The following is a 27,936-nucleotide window of genomic DNA, read 5'->3' as shown; positions in this document are numbered from 1 at the left end:
CTGCCAACTTCTGCTTGGCACTCATGGTCATAGCCACCTACAGCTTTTCAGAGAGTACAGGTGGAGGTCTGAAAAAGGGAAGAGCAGATCCCTGAGATTGGCTGTCATTCTGCACAGATTGAAATGAAACACGTGTTCGTGTATTACTAATGAACATAACACTGATGAGCTGATATCATCAACTGCATCATGTATCAGGTCTTAGCCAAACAGTTCATTTGACATGGATCCCTTGTTTTATTCTACTGTGACTGCAACCTTCAGAACAGTACCAGGCATATCCTCAATACTTCATATCATTCTGCAGTTGGGCAGCTGAGAGATCAGTTTGAATAGTTAAAGAAGCTTTCAAGTGTTGAGTATTGCAGAAATAGTCAAAACTCAGAATACACCATCCTCTCATCAATTAAAATGCAGATCACTTAACAAGCAAACACATAGGGGACTCATGATGGTGAGAGTGTTGAGAACAGGCTTTGTCTCGGTTCAACAGAACTGGTTTCTTGAGTTTTCTGATCCAAAAGTATGCAGTCACAAGCGAAGCAAGTGTGTCTATTTCCTTAGCCTTATGAGCAGGTGGGAACCAGAGTGAAGGTTTGCTGAATCAAGAGCTATCTGATTTAAGATGGTGTCAATATCCAGTGTTGCAGTAGATCTGCTCGAGCTGAACAAAGATGAATGATTTGGTCATGAAGTTATGTCTGAATTGAATCCAGTGCAGAATTCAGGAAGTGGAGACCAACCCATCAGAGAACAGAACCTTCTTTGAATTCAACTCTGTAATCAAACAATACAAAGGGGAATTCAACAATAAAACCTATCAAATGATGAGAAAGACTCTGAGAATCAGTAACTACCCTAAATGTATAGTTTTTGTTCATTTAAAAGAGAACGCTGGTTATGATTGTATGAAATGTGCTAAATTTTCTTGATCCTTATTCGCCACCATTGTGCCAGTGCGGAAGCATTCCACTGCCACGGGCCTGAATGACTTCTGTCCAGTTGCACTCACCCCCATCATTGCAAAGTGCTTTGAGAGACTGGTTCTATCACATCTGAAATCCTGTCTGCCCACTACCCTGGACCCCCATCAATTTGTCTATCGCACCAACAGGTCAACAGAGGACGCTATCTCCACAGCACTTCACTCTGCCCTGACCCACTCGGACAGCCCCAACTCTTACATCAGAATGCTGTTCATTGACTCTAGTTTGGCATTCAATACTGTGATCCCCTCTAAGCTGATCGCCAAACTTCGCCAGCTTGGTATCAGCTCATCCCTCTGCAATTGGACCTTGGACTTTGCTGACTAACAGACCCCAATCAGTTAAGTTAGACAACCTCTCCTCCTCCACTCTCACCCTGAACACCGGTGTGCCTCAAGGCTGTGTGCTGAGCCCTCTTCTGTATTCCCTTTTCACCTATGACTGCATTCCTGTACGTGGTTCTATCTCCATAATCAAGTTTGCAGACGACACCATGGTGGTTGGCTTGATCAGAGGGGATGATGAGATGGCCTACAGAGACGAGGTGCAGCACCTGGCCACGTGGTGTGCCGACAACAACCTGGCCCTTAAAACCCAGAAGACCAAGGAGATCATTGTGGATTCAGGCATGCCAGGAGCCACACTCACATCCCAATTGACATCAACGGAGCTGTAGTGGAGTGTGTATCGAGCTTCAAATTCCTTGGTGCCCACATTTCTGAGGATCTCACCTGGTCCCTGAACTCCTCCATCCTGATCAAAAAGCCACAACAGCGCCTTTATTTCCTGCAGAGCATCAAGAAAGCTCACCTCTGTCCCAGGATACTGACGGAATTTTACCGCTATACCATTGAGAGCATACTCACCAACTGCATCTCAGTGTGGTATGGCAATTGTCCCGTATCGGACTGCAAAGCACTCCAGCATGTGGTGAAAACTGCCCAGCGGGTTATTGGCACCCAATTGCCCACCATTGAGAACATCTACCATAAACACTACCTGGGCAGGGCGAAAAGCATTATCAAGGATGCATCTCACCCTAACTATGGACTTTTTACTCTCCTCCCATTCAGTAGGTGCTACAGGAGCCTCTGCTCCTGTACCAGCAGGCACAGGAAGAGCTTCTTCCCTGTGGCTGTGACCCTGCTGAACCTCATTTCACAGCGCTAAGCATTATTGCACCCATATTGTACTGTCTCAGTACTTTTATATTTGTGTGCTGTAACAGTTACTTTTTATTCACAGTTATTTTGTAAATAACACTATTCTTTGCATTTCTGGTCAGATGCTAACTGCATTTCATTGGCTTTGTATCTGTACTTGGCACAGTGACAATAAAGTTGAATCTAATCTAATCTAAATTGTAAAAGGAGTGTAGACAAGTAAAGGGGAACGGTGTATCATATCTACGTGCATGGACATATCGATGCTATGTATCTATACTGTGATTCTGCTGGGTAGGAGACTCGTGCTTTGTTACAACATCATGTTGAATGGAAATCTAGAGTGCAGCAAGAACTTAAAGAGTCATCCTGTACATAGACGGAGAGTACTGCCTTTCAAGTAAACTATCTTTTCTTTATATTGGCATGGGTTTGGTGGATTGTTTTACTGCTGTATCTTTGTCTGATTCATGGTGGTGGGGGGGGGTGGTGTCACAATGTGTGGCCAATACTTCAGGCATATCCAATACTAATTTCTTTTCTAATGGACATTCATTCTGGTTATGGTTTTCTGTTCCCACTGCTTAATCAACAAGAGATGAAATAAAGGCTGCTTTACAAGGCTCCATAAGAATGGAGAATTTAGATTTAGAAGTAAGTACTTCATTCCTGAACTAGAAGTGTTTCTGGATGAAAATTCTCCATTCATCTGGAATTCTCTGGCAGTCTCCACTTTCCTCTGATGGACAATGTTTCCTCAGGTTGCTGGATATAAGATTTATACTAAATATATACAGAGAGAGACTGCATCAGAGGCAGCAGATTGAGATATCCAACAGCAACTCTAGCATACTCTAGCATCACCTTTTTGAAGAATGCCACAACCTCAGCTAACCATCACTGTATTTGTCTTGTTTCTTTCATTATCTGCTAAAATGTCTCCAATGATAATTGTACTTCCACCAAAGTGATATTTTTCTGATAATATCAACCTGGTCGAGAAACCCCATGACTCAGGGGGAAATCCATTAAATGTGTGCTATGTAGTAGGTTATTGCATGTTTTGTGTGAGCGTCTGCCTTTACAAAATTGTACCCATTTGATAGCCTTATACATACTGCTTTATCATCCTGAATGAATTCTGGAGAAACTGCACCCAGCAGAATATTGGACATTTTCGGATGCCATGAAGCACCCTCGACAACAAGCCTAATGAAGTTCCACCAACTACCTCACAGAAATGTTGCACCACCTGACTGAATTTCAAAGATGTCATGCTTTGATGAAAAAACATGGATTCCACAGCTACTGAGTTTGCTCGCATGTTTTTCATTCAGTAATAATGCTGTTTTTCCTGTTTGCATCTCCTCACCTTTAGTTTCTTTATTCATCCCCCTCCCCTTCTAGCACTGGCTGGAACTTCATCTCATTTGCTATTTATCCAGTCCTACCATTCACCCTGTCACACACCTCCCCACTCAACCCCCCTGTCCATTCCATTCCTCTTCCTGACACATCTCAGTTTTGTCCTGCTATGAAGCTAGGCACTGAAACGTTAATTCTGTTCTCCACTTCTCACCCACTTCCTGTTGGTTATATCCAGTCTTTCCGTCTGGGTGGACTTCTCCCTTCCTGCTTGAGTACCTTGGGCATGTTGCAATTTAATATTTATTCTATATTCTTCCCTCTTCTACCTGTGGATCAGACGGCGCAGACTCAAAATAGAGGGATGTCCCTTAAGAACAGAGATTAGGGGGAACTTCTTTAGCCAGGAGGTATGAATCTGTGGAATTCATTGCCACGGGCAGCTGTGGAGGCCAAGTCAATGGGTATACTTAAAGTGGAGCTTGATAGATTCTTGATTCGTCAGGTTCCGGGGTGAAGTCAGGAGAATGGGATTGAGAATAAATCAGCCAGTAGACTTGATGGGCTGAATGGCCCAATTCTGCTCCTGTGTCTTATGGTTAGTATGCCTTTATGTTTCTTCTTGTTGATTCTTGATTACTACAGAGCAAATAATATCATTGTCCAGTGCACCCTGACTTGTTTTTGACTAACAATGACTACAAGTTGTTCACAATATTGTGCTGACTTCGACATCAAAAGTGTGATGGGTAATTAGTTTCCATTGTGCCTCCCTGCCCAGTATTCTTGGTAATCTGTGTTTCTACCATGACTTTGTGCAATCTAATATTTTGCCGTTAAGTCCCCTGGGGATGTATCAAGTGAATCAGTCAGAGTTGCATGCGAGTGTTAAGTCTCTTCCTGGAAATCAGGTGGATATCTCCTGCCTCATCTTAATCACTTGATCTGTAAACTTTTCAAAAAAAATCCGGTAAAGCAGTAGAATTTTACTGCAAGGTCTGACTCACTATGAGTAATGCAGTGGATGACCTCCTAAAGTATTGCAATTAATTGTGATCTGAGGAAGCTTATTTTCTGTAAGTTTTTGGAGATAAAAGAAATCCATTAATCACTTTAATTGCAGAACATTCTGATTTATTTCATACAGGGAAGGGAGTGTGGTTATTGCAATAAGAATGGATAATTTGCTTCTTTGAACCTGTTTTGCCATTCAGTGAGATTATGGTGGATCTAACTCCATGTGGCCAGTTTGTCCCTTATTATTTTTGGTGAACAAAATCCATCAATCACAGGTTTAATATTAGCATATTGATCTACCAGCAATTTACTTGGCAAGCTAGCTTCATCACTGAAAGGAGATACAAGAGCTCAGATACTGGAATTTGGAGAAGCTCACCAAATGCTGGCAGTTCTCAGTGGTCAGGCAGAATCTCTGGAGGGAAATGGACAGCTGATGTTTTGGGTTAATGCCCTTCACCTGGACCCATTAAAGTTCTCGATCCAAATCATCAGCTGTCCATTAGATGCTGCCTGACCCATTGAATTCCTCCAGTTCTTTTTGTGTTTCTTCATCATCACTGATAGGCCTGGATCCAAACTTTGGAATATGCTAGTCTCTTCAGTCAGGGTAAAAAATTGTTGAAGGCTAGTCTTTGCCACTTAACTTGCAGTTCAGAGCAGGTCTGTTTTAACACTAGATATTCTAGCTGGTTGTGTGTTCATGCAGCCATCCCTCAACACAGTAACAAAAAAAGTGGCTGGATTTGTGCTCAAAGCTTTCTCACCAGGCATCACTATTTGAATATTCAAAACGGTTCTGCTAGTTAGGACGTATTTACATTGTAAAAAGGTAATTTTGCAAAGTTACCTGTCTACATTAAAACTGTTAATGTTAAATAGGTAATTACAGATATTGAAACTGTGGTTTAGCATTTATTAGAGGCACAATGGACTGCAGATTCTGGAATCTGGAGGAAGACACTATCTGCAGGACAAACTCAGTGTGTCAAGCAGCATCGGTGGGAGGAAAAGATTTGTCGATGTTCTGGGTTGAAACCTTGCATTTGGACTGAGAGTGGAAAGGTGGGATGGCCAGCACAGGGAAGAGAAGAGGACTGGTGAGAAAGAATTATGAGGTGATCAATGGACTGAGATGGCCTCTAAGATGACAGGCAGGAAGTGCCATGTGGGGGAGGTGAGTGTGGGTGGAGCTGGGAGACTGGTTGGTGAATGATGGATGGAGGCAGAGGGAGAGAGAAAAGAAAACAACAGATGGAGCAAGGTGGGGAGGAGAGTGTGAAGATGGGAAACAATTGCTGGAGGGAGATAAGCAGGAACACAAAGTACTACCAGAGCTGTATTAGTTGGAATTGAACTTGCATGCAAGCGCAATTTCAACATTTAAGGGAAGTTTGGATAGGTATGTAGATCTATGATCCTGGTGCTGGTCGATGGGAGCAAGCAGTTTAAATAGTTCAGTATGGACTAGATAGGCCAAGGGGCCTGTACTTTTCTAAAACCATGACTCATTAGTAGAGAAGGGAGAGATGAAGGAAGTTAGAACAAGATACGGATGGATTGGAGAGAGTTGGGAACCAACGTGTAAAGTGGATGGAAGCTACAGCCTGGAGGGGGAAGGAGGACAAAGACGGGAGGACCAGCGGATCAGTAGTAGAAATTGGCGAGCTGGGGAGGAAAGGGAGTGGAAAAGAGGGAAAAAAGGGAAAGTTTTCCCTAAAATTGAAAAGCTCAATATTCATGCCATCGGATTGCAGAATACCCAAACAGAATATGAAGTATTACTCTTCCAGTTTGCCGTGGACCGCATCCTGGCAGTAGAGAAGGCCAAGGATAGACAGCCTGTGTGGAACTGGGAAGTGGAGTTGAAATTATCTGTAACCGGGAGCCATTGCAGACTCTGCAAAACTGTTGCCGAGGCTACGCTTGGTCTTGCTGATGTTGAGGAGGCCACATCACGAGTACTCAATGCAGAAGACAGGGTTGGAAGAGATGCAGCGGAGCCTTTGCCTCACCTTGAAGGGTGACTTAAGTCTCTAGATGGTGCTGACATGAGGACAAGCCGTGTGTAGTGAGACTGTGAGGATGGACAGGCAGATGATAGGGCAATATTGCAGTTAGTGGGATGAGTTGAAGTGTAACTTGGGGAAAAAACTGAAAAGGGTGATGAATACATGACTGACGGTGTTATATTTAAATGCACGCATACGATATACGGAATAAACATAGAAAACCTACAGCACAATACAGGCCCTTCGGCCCACAAAGTTGTGCCAAACATGTCCCTACCTTAGAAATTACTAGGGTTACCCATAGCCCTCTATTTTTCTAAGCTCCATGTACCTATCCAAAAGTCTCTTAAAAGACCCTATCGTATCCACCTCCACCACCATTGCTGGCAGCCCATTCCACGCACTCGCCACTCTGCATAAAAAAACTTATCCTTGACATCTTCTCTGTACCTACTCCCCAGCACCTTAAACCTGTGTCCTCTTGTGGCAATCATTTCAGCCCTGGGAAAAAGCCTCTGACTATCCACACGATTTTGTAGTGTAGTTAGTGGTTGGCAGGTATGACGGTGTGGGCATCACCGAGGCGTGACTGAAAGAAGATCATAATTGGGAGCTTAACATCCAAGGAAACACATTGTATCAAAAGGACAGGCTGGTAGGCAGAGGGGGTGGGTGGCTCTGTAGGTAAAAATTTAAATCAAATCTTTAGAGGTAGGTGATGTAGGATCAGAAGATGTAGAATCTTTGTGGGTAGAGTTAAGAAACTGCAGAGATAAAACAAAATTCTGATGGGAGTTACATATAGGCCTCCAAACAGTAGCCAGGATTTGGGTTATAAATCTCAACGGGAAATAGAAAAGGCATGTGATAAGGGCAACGTTATGAGAGTCATGGGGATTTCAATGTGCATATAGATTGGGAAGATCAGGTTGAGACTGCATCCCAAGAAAGAGAATTTGTAGAATGCCTACGAGGTGACTTTTCAGAGCGGTGTATGGTTCAGCACAAGAGGAAAGGCAATATTGAATTGAGTTCTGTGTGAAGAACCAGATTTGATTATGAAGCTTAAGATCAAGGAACCCATAGGAGGCATTGATCATAATATGATCGAATTCATCCTCAAGTTTGAGAGGGATAGGGCAAAGTCGGGTGTATCAGTATTACAGTGGAGTACTAAAAGGATACTACAGCAGGAGGCTAATGGTTTTTCAGTTATCTAAAGAGTCAAAGGGAGGTGAGAATTGATAATGGGCCACTGGAAAATAATGCTGGTCAGGTAGTAATGGGGGATAAGGAAATGGTGGATGAACAGAATGGGGACTTTGCATCAGCCTTCACTGTGGAAGACAGTGTGCCAGAGGGCTGTCAGTATCAGGGAGCAGGATTGAGTGCCATTGCCATTACAAAGGAAGAAGTGCTAGGCAAACTGAAAAGTCTTAAGGTGGATAAGTTACCTGAACCAGAAGGACTAGATCCTAGAGTTTTGAAAGAGGTTGCTGAAGAGATAACAGATACATTGGACATGATCTTTCAGGAATCACTTGATTCTGGCATGGTCATGGATGACTAGAAAATTGTAAATGTCACTTGACTCTTTAAGAAGGGACGAAGATAAAATGAAGGAAATTATAGGCCACCGAGCCTAAAGTCAGTGGTTAGGAAACTGTCACAATCCGTTATTAAGGGATGAGGTTTTGGGGTAATTGGAGACTAATGATAAAATATGTCCAAGTCAGCATGGTTTCTGTAAAGGGAAATCTTGCCTGACAAATCTGTCAGAGTTCTTTGAGGAAGTAACAAGCAGGGTAGACAAAGCAGAGGCAGTGGATGTCATTTACTTGGATTTTCAGAAGGTGTTTGATAATGCGTCACACATGAGGCTGCTTAACAAGATAAGATCCTATGGTGTTACAGGAAAGATAGTGGCATGGACAGGGGAATGGCTGACAGGCAGGAGGCAGCAAGTGGGAATAAAAGGGGACTTACCTGGCCGGCTGCCAGTGAAGAGTGGTGTTCCTCAGGGGTCAGTATTGTGACCGCTAGTGTTTATATTGTTTGTTAATGATTTGAATAATGGAATTGACAGCTTTTGGCAAAGTTTGCAAATACTACGAAGATAGGTGGAGGGGTGGGTAGTGCTGAGGAAGTAATGCGATTGCAGCAGGACTTAGACAAATTGGAGGAATGGGCAAGACAAGTGACAGATGGAAAACAGTGTTGGGAAATGTATGATAATGCATTTTGGTAAAAGGAACAGAAGTGCAGACTACTATCTAAAAGGGGAAGAAATCCAAAGACCAGCGGTGCAGAGGGACTTAGGAGTTCTCGTACAAGAGTCCTGGTAGGTTAATTTACAGGTTGAGTCTGTGGTAAAGAAGGCAAATGCAATGTTAGTGTTTATTTCAAGGGGAATAGAATATAAAAGCAAGGAGATAATGCTGAGCCTTTATAAGACACTAGTCAGCCCACACTTAAGAGTACTGTTAACAATTTTGGGCCTCATATCTCAGAAAGGATGTGTTATCATTGGAGAGAGTCCAGAGGAGATTCATGAGAATGATTCCGGGAATGGAGGGGTTAATATATGAGGAGCATTTGGCATCCTTGGGCCTGTACTCACTGGAATTTAGAAGAATGTGGGCAGATCTCATTGAAACCCATCGAATGTCTAAAGAACTAGATACAGTGGATGTGGAGAGGATGTTTTCTAGGGTGGATGTGTCCAGAACTAGAGGGAAGAGCCCCAAAATTGAGGGGCAACCCTTTAGAACAGAGGTAAGGAGGATTTTTTTTTGCCAGAGAGTAGTGAATCTGTGAAATGCTGTGCCATAGACAGGTGTAGAGGCCAAGACCGTGGGTATATTTAAAGTGAAAATTGATCATTTCCTCATCAGTCAGAGCATCAAAGGTTATGGCGAGAAGGCAGGTGTATGGGGTTGAATGGGATCTGGAATCAGCCATGATGGAATAGTGCAACAGACTCGATGGGCTGAAAGGCCGAATTCTGCTCCTATGTCTTATGGGCTTACGTTAAAAGAAATTACACAGCCACAAGAGAAAAGCTGGCCAAAGTTGATTGAAGAGAGATACTAGCAGGGATGACTGTAGAACAGCAATGGCTGGAGTTTCTGGGCAAGATTCGGAAGGCGTAGGATAGATACATTCTGAAGTGAAGAAGTATTCTAAAGGGAGGATGAGGCATCCATGGGTGACAAGGGAAGTCAAAGACAGCATAAAAGCAAAAGAAAGGGCATGTAATATTGCAATAATTAGTGGGAGGTCAGTGGAATGGGAAACCTAAAAACCAACAGAAGGCAACTAAAAAATGCATAAGGAGAACAAAGATGAAATATGAAAGCAAGTTATCCAAAAGTATCAAGGAGGATATCAAAAGTGTTTTCCCGATACATAAAAAGTAAAGGAGAGGTGAGAGTGGATATCAGACCGTTGGAAAATGACACTGGAAAGGTAGTAATGGGAGACAAAGAAATGGCAGGCAAATTTAATATGTATTTTGCATCAGACTTCACTGTCAAAGACATTAGCTCTCTACCAGAAATTTGAGTGTCAGTGGGCAGAAGTGAGCGTAGCTGCTGTTACTAAGGAGAAGGTGCTTGGGAAGCTGAAAGGTCGGAATGTAGCTAAGTCACCTGGACCAGATGTATTATGCGCGAGGATTCTGAAACAGGTAGCTGAAAAGATTGTGGAGGCATTAGTAATGATCTTTCAAGACTCCTTAGATTTTGGAATAGTTATAGAGGACTGGAAAATTGCAAATATCACTTCACTCTTTAAGAAGGGAAGGAAAGGCAGGAGAAAGGAAATTATAAGCCAGTTAACATGACTTCAGTGGTTGGGAAGATGTTTGAGTCCTTTATTAAGGATGAGGTTTCAGGGTACTTGGAGGTGCATAATAAAGTTTTTTTTAGATTAGATTTTTTTTAGATTATGAGGACATTCAGTCCTCGTTTATTGTCATTTAGACATGTGTGCATTAAAAAATGATACAATGTTCCTCCAAAAAGATATCACAGAAACACAGGACAAACCAAGACTAAAACTGACAAAACCAAATAATCATAACATATAGTTATAATAGTGCAAAGCAATACCATAATTTGATAAAGAGCAGAGCATGGGCATGGGAAAAAAAGTCTCAAGTCCTGATAGCCCCATCATCTCACGCAGACGGTAGAAGGGAGAAACTCTCCCTGCCATGAACCCCCAAGCGCCGCAAACTTGCTGATGCATTGGAAGCACCCGACTGCAGCCGACTCTGAGTCCATCCGAAAACTTCCAGCCTCCGCCCAGCCCTCCGACACCAAGCACCGAGCACTTCGACCTTGCCCCAGCTGCTGAGCAACAAGCAAAGCCGAGGACTCCGGGCCTTCCCCTCCGGAGATTCTGGATCACACAGTAGCAGCGGCAGCGAAACAGGCATTTCAGAAGTTTCACCAGATGTTCCTCCATGCTCTCACATCTGTCTCCATCAAATCAGGATTGTGCATGGCACCCTACTTGACAGATAACAGATATCATTCACCTGAGTGGCTGCCGCGAGCTGCGTCGCATCGCCATCTTCTCCTCCCGTATTTTAAAGGTTTTTTTAAGGTAAAATCTTACCTGAGAAATCTGTTGGAATTATTTAAGGAAATACCAACCAGGATAGATGAAAGAGAGACAGTAGATGTTGTTTACTTGGACTTACAGAAGGCCATTGACAAGGTGCCGCATCTGAGGCTGCTTAACAAGATAACCTGATTTTTATGGTCAAGACGGCACAGTGAATAACGATTCTTCCGGTGACATCTTCCAGATAGTTAGTCATTTCAGTTTTCTACATCTTCTACTTATTCTTTTTATCATAATTTTGTTTTTGAAACTGTTGGAGCCTGTGTCTTACAACCCAGAGACTGATCGAGTGAGCTAGCACTCTGCTGTCCCCAAGAAAACTCCAGGAGAGAAATGGGAGTATGAGCTACCACAAGTAGAAGAAGCTCAGAGACAAGATGAGGGGCCATGATCGACTACATTTCTCATCAATTAAAGTGTTGAGGAAGATTGAAACATTGAGGCAAATGCAGAGGAGAGTGAGCGGTTCTTGCAGTTGCTACCCTCAAAGGGCCACTGGTTGGTGTTGCTACTGTCGGAGGGGCCGCTGGTTCGAGTTCCTACCCTCAGAGGGTCTGCTGGTTTGAGTTGAGCTGGGTCCCGACGCTCTCAGAGAATTGAAATTCTGACATTTATGGATCGGACTGTAGTTAATATTGGTCCCTTTCAGTTTTCTGTTTCTTTCTTCTTGTGTTCTCGCCCATTCTTTCTTGTTGCCAATTGGCCGGCTGGGGGTTTGGGGTTTTGATGTTTTTATTGTTTGTCTATGTGGGTGATCTGTTAGTTTATGTGTGAGGGAGGGTTGGGGTTTGTGAGTTCTTGTTTCTTTTTCTTTGCGTGCAGGCGGTGGGGGGAGTTGATGCCTTTCTTTCAACTACTTATATGGTTTTCTGTATTTTATGGCTATCTGGAGACAGCAAATCTCAGAGATGTATTTGGCATACATAATTTGATAATAAAATGAACCTTTAAATCTTTGAAGAGCCCATGGTATTACAGGAAAGACTCCAGCATGGATAGAAGATTGGCTGATTGGCAGGAAGCAAAGAATCAGAATAAAGGGGGCCTATTCTGGCCAGCAGTTCTGCAGGGTAGGTATTGGGACCACTTCTTTTCACATTATATGTTAATGATTTGCATGGCAGAATTGATGGGCTAAGTGGCCTAACTCTGCTCCTATGTCTTATGGTCTTATGGACAAATATTTTATCTACTGCAAGGGCAGGAGATATTGTCTGGGGTAAGATAGGGATGAGTGTGCAGAGATGAGTGGATCAGGGAGTCCATTCATCCCTCCACACTCTGTGGACTCACTTTCAAGGATTCTATAATTCATGTTGGCAGATCTATTCATTTATTTATTCGATTACTTATTTATTCATTCATTCATCCATTTATTTAGTTATCCATTCATCTATTTATTTATTTATCTGTTTATCTATTTATTAATTTATTTGTTTATCTATTCTTTGCTTCTTTTGCAATTGCCCAGGTTATCTTCTTTTGTAACTTTGTTATTTGTCACTTTTTGTCAGTGTAGCTTTTTGTTGATTCTATTGTATTTCTTTGTTCTACTTTGAATGCCCACAAGAAAATGAATCTTAGGGTAGTATATAGTAACATATATACTTTGATAATAAATGTACTTTGAAATTTGAAGTTGTGCAGGAACTGGGTTCTGCAGAAGGGGGAAATGTGGCCGGTTGAGGGATCACATTGCAGTTGATGGGAATTATGAGGGATTGTATGTTGGAACTAGAGGCTCATGCGACAAAAGGCAAGGACTAGGGAACTCTATCTCTGTTCTGACCTGTACCTGTGTAGTGGATGCAATGGATTACAGAAACTTTGACAAACTCCAACCACACCATCGACTTTGGACAATGGAGTTGGAAGGTCCTCAATGGCTTCTGCTCCACTGTGAGCTAAGGGCCTAGGAAGAAGTGAGGTGAGAGCTAAAGTACAAGAAACAGAGCAGATGTGAGATCAGGCTCCATCAACCATAGCAGAAAGGAAGCAACTCTGCCTGAAAAAGGACACTTCAGATGTTCTGGACAGAAAGCTTCTTTTTGAGGGCAGATAATTTACTGTTGTGTTTGTATTTAACACGTATAAAACATTGTGTGAGAAGAGGAGGATTAAATTCTTTCCAGGAGATCTGCTGTGTTGGATAAACTCCTTTTATGTTGCCCATTTGCAGCTTCCATGTGGCTCAGTTCTGTCAGTAAAAGCATGTAATGAAACAGAAGGTAGTCATGAGTCAGGCCATATCTGTGGGAAACCTTTCACTGTAACTGATGGAAAGTTACAACCTAGCCTGTTAACTTTGTTACTTTCTCTGCAAATGCTGCCTGATCTGATTAACATTTCAAATATTTTCTATCTGTATTTCCGATTTGAAGCATATGTAGGTTTTTTATTTTTCAAGTTATTGATAGCTGTCATTGCAAAGAGTTGCAATCATCCTTGTGTTCTCTTGTTTGGACAACAACATAATCTATCAGTACCCTGGATCATAATTCTTGCCAGAAAGTCTTGTATTCAACTGTTTATTGAACCTTAGAAACAAATCCATTAAAAGTCTACATTAACATTGTTTTACTTCCCCTAGATTAATCAGGGTTTAATATGTTTTGCTGGGGTTCAGAGTGTTCCACCGAACCTGCTGGGTGACTGTCTCTGAGCCAGTTCACTGTGCCATATTTATTAACTATAAGAATCAATGGAAAGGACATGGTGGAACAACTAGAATTCTCTAACAACGCTGTTTGGATCCTAAACTCTGGAAATATTTGTGTGGACATTGTAGTTTTCCCCTGTGACTGCATGGGATTCCTCAGGGTGTTCAATTTCCTCCTTCATCCTATTTTATTGGCCATTATAAATTTCCCCTAGTGTGCAGATGTGTACTGGATTAGACCATAAGACATAGGCCATTCAATCCATCAAGTCTGCACCATCATTTCATCATGGCTGATCTCAGATCCCCTTCAACCTCATACACCTGCCTTCTCACCATATCCCTTGAAGCCCCCACCAATCAGGAATCTATCAAATTCCACTTTGAATATACCCACGGACTTGGCCTCCACTGCAATCTGTGGTAGAGCATTCCACAGATTCACCATTCTTTGGCTAAAAGAAATCATCCTTACTTCTGTTCTAAAAGGTCACCCCTCAATTTTGAGGCTGTGCCCTCTAGTTCTGGATTCCCCCACCACAGGGAACATCCTCTCCACATCCACCCGATCTAGTCCTTTCAACATTCTGTAGGTTTCAATGAGATCCCACCCCCCCCGCCCGCATTCTTCTAAATTCCAGTGAGTACAGGCCTAAAGCTGCCAAAGGCTCCTCATATGTTAACCCCTTCATTCCCGGAATCATCCTCGTGAATCTCCTCTGGACTCTCTCCAATTACAACACATCCTTTCTGACTAATGGAGCCCAAAACTGTTGACAATACACCAAGTGCAGCCTGACTAGTGTCTTATAAAGCCTCAGTATTATCTCCTTGATATTCTATTCCCCTTGAAATAAATGCCAACATTGCATTTGCCTTCTTTACAGACTCAACCTTTGAATTAACCTTCTGGGAGTCCGGCACATGACTCCTAAGTCCCTCTGCACTTCTGATGTTTGAACATTCTCCCCGTTTAGTTAATAATCCTTTTACCAAAATGCATTACCATACATTTCCCAATACTGTATTCCATCTGCCACTTTTTTGCCCATTCTTCCAATTTGTCTAAGTCCTGCTGCAATCGCATTGCTTCCTCAGAACTTCCTATCCCCCCCGCCCAACCTATTTTTGTATCATCCACAAACTTTGCCACAAAGCTATCAATTCCATTATCTAAATCATTGACAAACAATGTGAAAAGTACGGGGTCCAATACTGACCTCTGAGGAACACCTCTAGTCACTGGCAGCCAACCAGAAAAGGCCCCCTTTATTCCCACTCACTGCCTCCTGCCTGTCAATCATTCCTCTGTCCATGCTAGTGTCTTTCCTGTAACACCATAGAAATTTATCTTGTTAAGCAGCCTCACTTGACTTTATCATTAGTCTCCAAGTACCCAGAAACTTTGTCCTTAATACTCCAACACTTTCCCAACCACTGAGGTTTGCCAAACTGGCCTATAATTTCCTTTATTTTGTCTACCTCCCTTCTTAAAGAGTGGAGTGACATTTGCAATTTTTCAGTTCTCCGGGACCATGCCAGAATCAAATCATTCTTGAAAGATCATAAAGTTATCTCTTCAGCTCCTCTCTCATGTCCCAGTAATTCCCTTTGTTCCATTGCGATACTGATACATGTGACTTATGCTTCTTCCTTTCAAATTGCAGTATGAATTCAATCATATTTTGATCACTGCCTGCAGGGGTTCTTTACGTTAAGCTAATAAAATCTGGGTTATTACACAACACCAATCTAAGGTAGCCTTTCCCCCAGTAGGCTTGAGCACAAGCTGCTCTAAAAAGCCATCTCAATTGCATTCAACAAATTCCCTCGTGCGATCCAACCTGATTTTCCCAATCCCCTTGCATATTGAAGTCCCCTATTACAATTGTGACACTATCCTTATTACATGCCCTTTCCAGCTCCCCTTGCAATCTCAGTCCCAGATACCAGTCTCAGTCCCAAAAACAACTTTATAAGAATCATATATAGGCCTCCAAATACTAGTAACCAATAGTATTTGGAGGCCTATATATGATTCTTATAAAGTTGTTTTTTAACCCTTGCAATTTCTTAACTCCACCCACAAAGATTCGACATTCTCGGAACCTATACCGCCTCTTTCTAAAGATGTAATTCTATTTCTTACCACACCACCCCCTAGCCTTCCAGCCTGGCCTGGGGGGAATCTGGAGGGCTTGAAGGTAATATGAGGTGAATAAAATGGATTAGATTCGGGTTAATGTCAAAGTAACTACTTGCTGGTTGGTGCTGCCGTAGTGGGCCGAAGGATCTGTTATTGCGCCGTCTCTTTCCAAGATTCCCACCGGTCTAAACTGCAGTTGCTCAGGAGAGTCACGAATAGGCGGCACCTTCGGCTGCCCATTGGAAGAGGGCGTCGCTGATTGACGTCCGTGTGTGATGTCAGGGCGCTGGTGACTGGCTGCTGCGGTAGTCATTCAACAGCTCTGCGGGACTGAACAGCGCCGAGCGGTTCAAAGGGGGCTGTCGCTGAATCTGTCAATGTTGGGTCGCTTTGCGTAGCTGAGCTGGTGAGAAACCGGAAAAGATCATGCCCAAAATGGCTCACCAGAGAACACACTTAGTGCTGGAAAATTATATTGGAGGAAAATTTGTACCATGCTCCAGACATATTGATTCCTATGACCCTTCGACCGGAGATGTGTATTGCAGAGTGCCAGACAGTGGGAAGGAGGAGGTGAGACTATAGCAAAGTGACCGTACAATATGTCTGTCAGCTACTCGAAAATTATTTCATTGTGGAAGTTATATCGGGTTTAAAATAATTTACTGGATTTGATGATAAAATGGTTGCAAATGTTTGTAGAAGCATAAAAATTTAGCCGATTATTGATTTTTATTTTGCTGTTCTAAACGTTGTATTTTCAGTCTATTCTAATGTCATGTATTTAATTTATTATAATTGGACTTTGAATACAAACTTAACTATAGTGCTTTATTTGGTACCGAGTTTGTGGCCTAAAACATCTCTTATACAGGTTTCTTTAAAGCTAACTGCCCCATACATTGTCCATCTGTTTGAAATACGTGAAAACAATGACTGGTGTATAGGCAGGCTGAATGCAAAGTTTGTAGAGCTTGAAAAGCTATTACAATTCAGGGAGGATGATTACCAAAGTAATTGCAAGTTGACTTTTTTTTTGCACTGAGGGTAAGATGAGGTCTGAAATTTTGTTCTGGATCTGCTGTCATTTTACTGGAAGCTTGCGGACTTCAGAGGCATCATCTGAGAGAGAGGGGTGAAAGAAAACTGCTTTCTCTCACATTCACTCATACCTGCTGTCCTGGGATATTGTCATGGAACAGCACTGAAGATAGCTGGGCCCATTGCCCAGCAGCTGCGCTGTGACCAGGGATGATGCAGATGAAGACTGTTGACTGAAGGCCTAATACCGAGACTCAGCTTTGGGCATGTCTGCATGCCTTGGTTAGAATGCTGGTTGTGATGTGGAGTGACAGAGGTAAAGCATCTTGCAACCAAACCTAAGAGAAAATCCCAAGCAGGGGGAAAGGGTGACAGGTTGGTGTGGTCATGAGTGGCAGTGGTAATGATATAATAGAAGGTATCATTTCCTGTAATTTAACAAACAATGCAAACAGTTTAGAGCAGAAGTTTTCATCAATGGTGAGTTCTGATATTGAGGACAATTTGAAATCTGACGTATCTTCATGGGTTAGAAAATACTCCCAGTATTCATCACTGCTTCTAAAAAAAAGCTTTCCACTTTTTCATTTGGCTGAAGAGATGTGTGCCCTATGGGTGAGAACGGAATTTATTGCCCTTCTCCACTCATTGTTCAGAAGGTTGTGGTGAGCCACCTTATTAGACCACTGCAGTCCTTCTTCTCAAAAGGCTCATTCCATGCTGTTGGGGGTAGTGTTTACCAAGATTTGGACCCCAGAGCGATGAAAGAGCAATTGTACATTTCCTAGTCAGCTTGGAAGGGAAGGAGCAGGGGATAGTCCTTGTCCTTCTTGCTCATCTATCTTTGCATGTTTGACAGATGCTGTCAGTAGCCTGAATGAGTATCTTAAGTAGATTGTGTCGATACTACTACTGTGTACCACTGATAGGGGGAATGAATGTTTGGGGTGGTAGATAGGGTACCAATTATGCAAACTGCTTTGTCTTACATGGCTGTTGATCTTCTTTCTTCTCAGAACTGCACTCATCCAAGGAATGATCCACCCATTGTACCTCTGAATTGTGCCTTGTAAATGGAGGAAAGGGCATCTGGGCAAGGCCAGAGCTTACTGCCCTCCTGTTATCATTGTTTAGAATGTGGTGGTGAACTACCTTCTTAGATGTCTAACAAGAGAAAGTCTGCTGATACTGGAATGCTTAGACCTCTGCAGTCCATCTTGTGAAGCCACTCATACAGTGCTTTTGGGTACTGAGTTCCAAGATTTGGACCCACCAGTGATGAAAGAGAAATGAAATATTCAAGTTAGGGTAGTGTGCAACTTTGAAGGGAAAACCTTGGGGTGGTTAAGAGATAAACCTCTCAACATAGGATTCCCTTCCTTCAGCTGCTCTTGTACTCCATGGTACTGATGCGGCTGGCTCAGATGAGTTTCTGGTCAATGATGACTCTTAGAATGTTGATGGTGGGGTCTTAGCGACGTTCACGTCTTTGAATTCCATGGTTAGGCTCTCTTGACGATGGTTATTACCTGGCAGTTCTGTGAGTCAAATATTATTTACCTATGCCTGAATGTTGTGCAGGTCAAGCACCCTCACTTCTGTCCTTGTGAGGAAAGAAAAACCAGTGATGAAGTAGCCAAGCCTAGGACAACTGTCCTGCAGTGATATTCTAGTGCTAGTATGATTAACCTCCAAAAACCACAAATATCTGTGCAAGCCAGAACTCCAACTATTTGAATGTTTTCTCCCTGATGCCCACAGATTCTACTTATACCACTGACTTACTGCCTATTAAGCTGCTGGAGTTTAGAGCAGCAATGAAGCTTCTTCACCTCTGGAGGTGTTCAGGGCTTCCTTCATCATGTCAGTAGTTCCCTCTCAGTTTTTACTACTGTTAGTCATGCAAGTCCCAGGTGGAGACTGAGGAGTACCATTGCATTCAGATGTAGAAGGATTTTCATTGTTGTTTCTGTCATAATTTTGTTTTACCAGTCAGGGTTGTTAGCCCTGAGCTGAACCCCTGAACCTGGAAGACCGGTGGACCACTCTTTGTCCTCTACCCCTTGACCCATTTGGCATGGGTGACTCTACCATGAGCCAAACCATAATGCCCTGACTCCATCCAACAGAGCTCTCTGGGCCATTGAGACATGCAAGCCTCCAAACCACGACAAGGCTGTGGTCTGCTTATACCAAGGTCTCTTGATACCATAATCATTCAAATGCTGTATGGTTGCCACTCTTACCTCACCTCGCCACTGGTATTCAGCTCTTCACTCCATGTTTTTGATAAGCTGAGTGGTCTGGTGGGCCTCAGTGAGAGGAATACTGCTGAGCACATGCCCTGTGATAACACTGTTGACCACATTTATTACGATTTTGCTGATGATTGAGAACTGACTCATTGGCAGTAATCCGCCAGATTTGATTTTTTTTCTGCTTTTTGTGGGCAACTTGAGCAATATGTTTTTCATTGCCGGGCAGATGCCAGTGAAATGACTATACTAGAACAGCAAGATTATATGCACAGGTTGCTGTGGAGTGCAGCTGAAAGGTTGCCTAGCACCACAGCCCTTGCTGTATCCAGATCTCAGACTCGTCCGGAATTTCAAGCGACACACACAAAATGCTGGTGAACGCAGCAGGCCAGGCAGCATCTATAGGAAGAGGTACAGTCGACGTTTCGGGCTGAGACCCTTTGTAGGGACTAACTGAAAGAAGAGATAGTAAGAGATTTGAAAGTGGGAGGGGGAGGGGGAGATCCGAAATGATAGGAGAAGACAGGAGGGGGAGGGATGGAGCCAAGAGCTGGACAGGTGATTGGCAAAAGGGATACAAGGCTGGAGAAGGGAGAGGATCATGGGACTTTCTCTCTCTCTCTCTTTTTTTTTTCTCCCTCTGTCCCTCTCACTATAACTCCTTGCCTGCTCTCCATCTTCCTCTGGTGGTCTTTTCCTCCCGTCCCGTGATCAGCTGTACCTCTTCCTGTAGATGCTGCCTGGCCTGCTGCGTTCCACCAGCATTTTGTGTGTGTTGCTTGAATTTCCAGCGTGTGCGGATTTCCTTGTGTTTGCGTTGTCTGGACATCACATGGTTTGAACTAAATTGACTGGCTTCTATTTTGTGCTGGGCTATGATTTCAAAGGATTATAGTCAGAGAGAGAGATAACTTTAAAAACAATCCATTGATGAAATGGTGTTTATTGAAACTATGCTTTGCATTGTTAAGTAAATATAGCAGGAAATTCATGATAAAAGTTTACAGAAACTGCCCAAAGTCCATGAATTATCTTCGTTTGCCAAACAGGACTTGTGTGAAGTTCTGGACGTGAAAGATCCATGGCCACAGGGAGAAAAGGTGGACAGTCAGATTGGTTAAAGCTGAATTGAATTGAATTAACTTTATTACTTCATCTACATGAGGAGTAAAAAATCTTTACATTACGTCTCCATCTAAATGTGCAATTTTAGTAATTTATAATAAATATTATATACAACAGGATAGTCAATATAACATAGAAATACAGTTGTGTCAGCATGAATTAATCAGTCTGATGGTCTGGTGGAAGAAGCTGTCCCGGAGCCTGTTGGTCCTGGCTTTTATGCTGCGGTAACATTTCCCAAATGGTAGCAGCTGGAACAGTTTGTGGTTGGGGTGACTCGGGTCTCCAATGATCCTTCAGGCCCTTTTTACACACCTAAATTTGTAAATGTCCTGAATAGTGGGAAGTTCACATCTACAGATGGGCTGGGCTGTCCGCATCACTCTCTGCAGAGTCCTGCGATTGAGGGAAGTACAGTTCCCATACCAGGCAGTGATGCAGCCAGTCAGGATGCTCTCAATTGTGCCCCTTAGAAAGTTCTTAGAACTTGGGGGCCATACCAAACTTCTTCAACTGTCTGAGGTGAAAGAGGGGATGTTGTGCCTTTTTCACCACTCAGCCGGTATGTTACCACATTAGGTGAAGGCAAACCTGCGGATGAAAGCAGGTCTTCATTGCAAGAGGTTTTGAGTATAGCTACAACATTAAACGGGGTTCTGGTGATTCAGCATCTGGAGTACAGTGTGCATTTGTGGTATCCACACCTAGGCAAGGATATTTCAGTACCTAAGCAGGAATGTAGTTGTCATTGAGGGAACACAGCAGGTTCACTAGACTGAACCAGGAATTGTAGGATGTCTTGTGAGGAGGATTGTGTTGAATACAACAATATTCATTAGAATTTAGTATGAAAAACACACAAAATTATAATGGGGCTTAACAGACTGTGTGCAAAGCACAGTTTCCCCTGGCTCAAGACATGGGAGAAAGTGTTGATTTTGGAACCCATTTGAGAATCGATGGTAGTAGCATAGCACTGAGGTACGGAGGAATTTCTTCACTTGGTAGGGGATGACCTGTGGAATTATCTACTATAAAAAAGCTTGGGAGGTCGAAGTGCAGAATATATTCCAAAGGAAATAGGAAGATTGCTAGATCCAGGGCATCGTGATGTATGGAGAGAGAAGGATATGGTATTGAAATAGAGGATCAGCCATAATTGTATTAAATGCTGGTACATTCTCAAAGGCCAAATGACCTAATCCTATTCCTATATTTATATATTTCTATGTCTACATCCAGCCAAGGCCATAGTTTTTGTGTGATTATGAATGCATATCAACATTCTGTGAGTTATCTCATGAGAAGACTGAAAGACGTTAAAAAATATCAGGGTTTTAATCAAGGATAATTTTCGGTAACTATTAACGGAGTGATCTGTTACTTATCTAAATTAAAGCTCTTTAATCTATAACTGAGGTGACTATCACATTATTCCGTTTAAATACAGATTTATGTACATGCTCAAATAAAACTTTATGCAACTTTGCTGATTTTTTTTTTGTCAGATTTCTTATCTCTTGAAACCAGTGGAGAATTTGCTAGAGGCATTCCTGCTGGAGTCTTGGAGAATGGCCCTACTTCTGGCCAGAGCTCACAAGACTTTTCTCTACTCACCTTGGAATCTCCATGAGCTTAAAGCAGTAAGAGACTAGTGGCAGAGCAGAAATGGGCTGAGGAAGTGTACCAGAACAAGGGTAAATTTTAAGTGTTTAAGCTTTGTGTAAGATACTACACAACAGTAATTAAAACATGCAATAAGCCAGTGGTCCACAAATCCAGAATTGATTTTTGTTGTCAAATGATTGTTTCATTGCTCTACTTTGTGATTGGAAAGTTAACAGCCAATATACATAATGTTGTACATGTGCAGTGTTTTCTTACTAATGACAGTGAAGTGGGATGAGTTAGCAATTTGATGCTGACTCCCCTTGAATATGGAGCCTGAATGTAGATACTTTATCATTTACAATGATCTATGTTTTATAGTGCCTTTGGCTTAAGCAATGAGACAATCAAGGGAATATTTGGAATGAGCCAAAGAATTGGTCAGTGTTGATCTTTAAGGACTCTTCACTTTCAAGGACTCTTCATTTCATGTTCTCGATATTTATTGTTTCTTTCCCTTTGTATTTGTACAGTTTGTTTTCTTTTGCACATCCGTCATTTGCCCATCCTCTTGGGTGCGGACTTTCATCGATTCTATTGTGTTTCGTGTATTTACTGTGAATATCCAGAAGAAAATGAACCTCAGGGTTGTATATGGTGACAGATATGTACTCTGATAATCAATTAACTTTGAACTTTGAACATAAGGAGTTTCCTGCAGAACGATACAGAAGCCCAAACCATTGTCAGATGGGTATTTAACCAGTGGGCAGAGTGAGTGACAGGAAAGATGGAGTTTAACTGCTTGACCTTTGCATGGAACTTTGTGTAAGAGTGACTGATGCTAATTGACAAACTTTAAAGCTGTAGCATGAAATTATTATGGGGTCTCCGCCCCAAATCCAGATTTATATTTGGGTTTGTATTGCAACAAGGATATGGTTCCTGGGCTGAGTGGAAGATCCAGGATGCTCAGTAGAGGATAGATGGAAGGAAGACAATGATGGCCTATGGAAAAATGCCTGGTCGTTAAGTAGGTTATAGGAAGCAGGGAATATCTCATAGAGAGAATGAGATCAGAGAAGGTCTCCTTTCTACTGATAAAATCCTTTGGAATTGTTTTATTTTATAGTCTTGCATTCCCTCTACATAATTCTAAAATACAGGGAATATCGATGTGGCTGACAAGACCACCATTCTTGCTCATTCCTAATTGACTTTAAGAGGATGGTGGTAACACATCTTGCAGTCTACAGTTCTGTTACAAAGGGGTTTCCAGGATTTTATGGAGGGAAGAGGAATTTATGGAAATGTTTGTCAAGTTGGATTTCTTTTTCTTCTTTGAACATGTGCAGCTTCCCCACTTGAAAGAGATTGAATGCATCTACCCGAAGGTTTTTTAACGTAGATTCCACTCAATGACCAAACAACTTTTCCCTTTTCCTCCTTTTGTTTTTCACAAGTGCGGCAGTTTGATAATTCCATTAGTTCCATTAGACATTAGACACTAGTTGAAAAAACTGGCTACCTCTCCGGACTTTGTGGACAGATTCCGACCTGCACACTCTCCATTCCCTAATAGACCATTATGTTTTCAAACTGGGTGACCCCTCCCGAAGGTTCCCGAGCTCTTCCTAAACCTCGCGCCATTTCTCAGAAGCGCCTGTGCGCGATGATCCCCGTGCCGTGAAGCTAGTACTAACCCAAAACGCAGTTCTCTTTTCCATGAAACAGTCTGTCAAGTTATTTAAAGTTCAGCATCTTACCGCAGATTCCAACGCTGCTCCTGGACTGCCACTGTGATGCTGCCCGGTCCCCCCAATGTTCTGGGCAAAAACAGCACTCAGGCAGTGGGTTCCATCCAGTCTATCAGTGGATTATTTCTATTTTTTTAAATTTTATTTTCTTTCGCCTCTAGGTCCCAATACTTTCTAGAAACTCTAGTTTGACTTGACACCTCCCACTCGATCTTCCCATGGAAACACTGGGGATATCGCCAGCTTCAAAGGCAAACGTGGTGGTCCCAGTTTGGTGTTCTTACAATGTATTGTTGACTTGACTTTCCATCTGTTCCTCAGCAGGCAGTAAGACAACCAGCTTCCTGACATCCCTGTGAAGGATGGTGGTATGGATCCTGTCTTTTTCCCATCAGAGATTGGATGCCTTGTTACTTTCAGAGCTTTTGTCACAGGAACACTGTAGCTTGGGAAGATCCTGACGTTGACGTCCCTCACGATGCCTTTGCTGTCTGGATTAGTATTGACGACTCTGCCAGGCTTGAAATGTCCTCTCAGTGCATTTAGGTTGCTTAACCAGACGATGTCCCCAACAGTGACGTTTCTCTGTGCAGTATGCCACTTGCTCCTGACAAACAAATTAGGACTAGCGAGTTGGCTCCAGCACCTCCAGAACTTGGTCACCTCCGACTGCATTGCTCGGAGTCTTTTGTACGGGTAGCTGGAAAAGTCAAAAGTTTTCAAATCCCCGCTTTGAGATGCTCGACCGAGTAGAAGAGTATTGGGTGTGACATACTGAAAACAGTCTTCCCGGCTCTGTACTCTGGCGTCAATTAGGTGCTCATTGGCAAGGTTGGCTGCTATATGAAGAGTTGTCTGGAACTCGCTGTAACTGAGCCCAGACTCCTTCCCAAGACTCTGGAGTGCACTCTTTACAATGCGTACAGCGGCTTCTGCAGCACCGTTCCTGTGTGGAGAATCAGGCGGATGGATTTTCCACATCCATTCCATATTTTGCCGTGGTCTCCTGTAGGGCTGCTTCGTTCAGGCCGTCTAAGAATCTGTACAGCTCCTCCAAGACTGGTTTTGCTCCAATGAAATTGGTGCATGGATCTGACCAGATCTTTCCTGGATGTCCCCTGATTGCTGTGAAACTTTGATAGGCCATCAGGAATCCTTCAGTTGATAGGGTGTTTACCAACTCTGTGTGGACGGCTCTGCTGGCCATGCAGCAAAAGACCACTCCCCAGACTTCCAGTGTTACTCTTTTCTTGACATCATCTTTTATTTGGTAGGGTCCGAAGAGGTCCACCATTGTGAACTGGAACGGTGCAGCAGGTTCAGTTCTTTCTGGCGGTAAGTCACGCATTACTTGTTGACATTTCCTTGCTTTTGCCTTCCTGCAGAGCATGCAGCCATCGACAACTTTTTGGGCAATTTTCCTTCCCCTTATGACCCATGCCTTTCTTCTCATCTTGAGCAAGGTTCCGGCCACTCCGTCATGACTCTCATTGTGGGCCTCCCGAGTTAACAGTGTGGACACCCAGGCATCATAGGGCAAGATGGGGACACCAACTTGATCTTCTTTGAAGATTTTCACTTGGCCACTGCAAACCAACAACCCACAGTCTTGGTTTTTGTAGACTACCAGCTTGTCTGTAGTGGTGCTTGGGAAGGTTGTGCCCTCTTGTACTGCCTCTTAGAGAATCTTCTCGTTCCATTACTGAGATGACTCCTGCCAAAGAACCTGCCTCCCACTTTGGACTGCCCACGGCTTGATGTTGTCCAATGAACTTTTTGCTGCTGTCCAGATCCATGCAACTGTTTTGACTAGACGAGTTAGAACACTGAACCACTTGATGTGCACAAGGCTTCGGATGGCTGAGGCTGCAGGCAGTTTCCATCGTTCTGTTTTGACCTGGTACTGTTTTTGTGCTGGTTCTTGTTTCTTTGCCTTGGCATATGTCAAAACAGCAACAAATGCCTTCTTTTGCAACTTGTTTGTGCTTTCCCTGGCAGTGGCTGTTCTTTGGATGATTTCATCGGCCACTCATTCAATGGCAAACTCAAAAACTTTGGCCCGTTTTGCCACTCTGAGTCTTCATCCAGGTCTTGAGGGCTGGCTCCTCTGGTGATTACATCCGCAATATTTTGCGGACCAGGAATCCATCGCGAGTTCTTGATCCGTGTCCTTTTTTTAATCTCTCCGATCCTATTTGCAAAGAATGTTTGATAGCCATAGCTTTCTCGCTGTACTGCACCAAGGACTGTTTGGCTATCGACGAAATGGTACCACCTCCCAACTTGGATTCGACTATACAGCTCAAAGTACTTTCTCAGGCGTGAGGCAAACACTGCTCCACACATCTCTGCTTTGACAGTGTCACCTTTGTGATCCAAGGAAGTTAATTTGGCTTTAGATTCCACCAGCTTGACGACTGAGCCCTGGTCCGAGTTCCACCTTGGGTACATCACTGCTCTATGGGCGTGCTCACTTCCATCAGAGAATGTGATTGCTCAGGGTTCCTCAGTGAAGCATGGGGGAATCAGTGCCCTGGTGAACTTTACCTTGCCAAGTTGAACGTACTCCTGAAAGAGCTTAATTGCATCCTCCCTGAGACCAGCTGAGAGTGCTATGTCCCATGTGTTTTTGACTGAGCACCTTTCACCCTTTGCCTCTTGGAACGCCCTTCATACCAGAGTAGCTCCCTTCTGCTTAGCAGGAGTTACCAGGCCAACTGCACCTGATACAGCCCTGATACCTGGCTGAGCAGTTCTCTTCGTGTCAAGGAGTTTGGTGTCTGGTCTCTGATTTGCTCTTGTAGAAGGTCTTGGCCAAGTCTCATTTTTTTCTTTCTCTTCAAGAAATTGATTGCAATCATGACGTGGAGCTTGTCCTCTTCTACTATGTAGCCCAGGCCAAGTGCCTTGTCATCATCGCGCATTTGGTTTGGCAAGACCATGGTTTCTGCCTTGGACTTCTCCAGCTTGTCATTGCACTCCTTCCTCCCACTTTGCCTAGAAAAGATCCAAGGCTTGAGCTCAAAACCTCTGGCCTACAGGATCTGCTCCACATTTGCTGTGATGGATTTCAGCTGGTCAAGGTTGTTGTGGGATATGAGAATGTCATCAACGTAGCTGTCGTGTTGGAGCACCTGCCGCTCCTCTTTGAGCTGGGTGAAAGGAGGAAGGTTAGCAGTTTTGTGCATTGCTAGCTGCACAATGCACCCTGCTGGTTTATCTCCGATGTTCACTCTTGTGATTGCATATTCCCCCAGCTCCTCGTCCTCGGAGTCTCGCCAGAGGAATCTATGCAGGTGCACTTCTCGGTCTTCCAACCAAACTGAATTGTACATCTTTTTTATGTCACCCAGAGCAGCGTATACTCCACCCCTGAATCTGAGTAGGATAGTGCAAATCTGGTTGAGGGCATCTGGACCTTTCATTAGCAGGTTGTTCAAGCTCACCCTTCTGAACTTTTGGCTGCTGCTCCAGACGAGTCTCACTGGGGTCGTGACAGAGTGTGGGTTCGGAGCAATAAGGTGACTCATGTACTAGATTGGCCCGTTCCAGTTGATGACCGTGCATTTGGACAATTTCATTGCAGCCCTTCGCTCGACCATGTCATGCACCTTGAGCAGTGTAGGCAGCTTTCCACTCGGGTTCTTTGGCTTGTTGCTTTTCCATCCTGAGAAATGTAGCCTCGACTGTTCTTTTATTGTTTGGCAAGGAAGCTGGATTTTCTAACCGAGGATATCTGGCGTGCCAATGTGGTTCCTTGCTGTGGCGGTCACCTGTGACATAGGTGAGGCATCTTCTTACAACTTCAAGTTCCCTCTCCTCAGCAAGAGTCATTCCTTTGCCGCCTGGCTGGCAGTTTCCGCAGAGGCAACCCCCGCATCTTGGCTCGCATGCTACGCCAATACTATCCCACTTCCACCACTCTAGGAAGTCCTGGTTGGTGCTTGAAGTACCTGACTCCTGGGGCTTGATGCCATCCTGTTTGTTTGGTGGAAGTTGCTCTGGGACTCTGCTGGTGAGCTCCTCATACTTTGCAACAGCCGCTCTCATTGACCTTGCAAAATGTGTCTTGGACACGTGGGCCGACACAGACAGCTCCTCAAAGAGATCAGGGTGTGCTCCTCCGACCGTCTTCCCCAGTGGTCCGTCCCACAGCACGAGGTCTCC

At 43.4% G+C, this 27,936-nt stretch overlaps 1 protein-coding gene across 1 annotated transcript in view; it reads left to right on the top strand.

Annotated features, from left to right (window-relative positions):
* Nucleotides 1–16,311: 16,311 nt before the first annotated feature.
* Nucleotides 16,312–27,936, top strand: part of aldh8a1 (aldehyde dehydrogenase 8 family, member A1) — a 47,827-nt gene continuing 36,202 nt past the window's right edge. Inside the window, exon 1 of the mRNA XM_063040427.1 lies at nt 16,312–16,553. Within this exon, the coding sequence (XP_062896497.1) occupies nt 16,407–16,553 (147 nt within the window). The 5' untranslated portion in view covers nt 16,312–16,406. The remainder of the gene's footprint in view (nt 16,554–27,936) is intronic.

This window comes from Mobula hypostoma, chromosome 2 (genome assembly GCF_963921235.1).
Source record: "Mobula hypostoma chromosome 2, sMobHyp1.1, whole genome shotgun sequence".
In the NCBI taxonomy this organism is placed as follows: Eukaryota; Metazoa; Chordata; class Chondrichthyes; order Myliobatiformes; family Myliobatidae; genus Mobula; species Mobula hypostoma.
The sequence above is the reverse complement of the archived record's forward strand: the minus strand, read 5'-3'. Positions and strand labels throughout refer to the sequence as shown.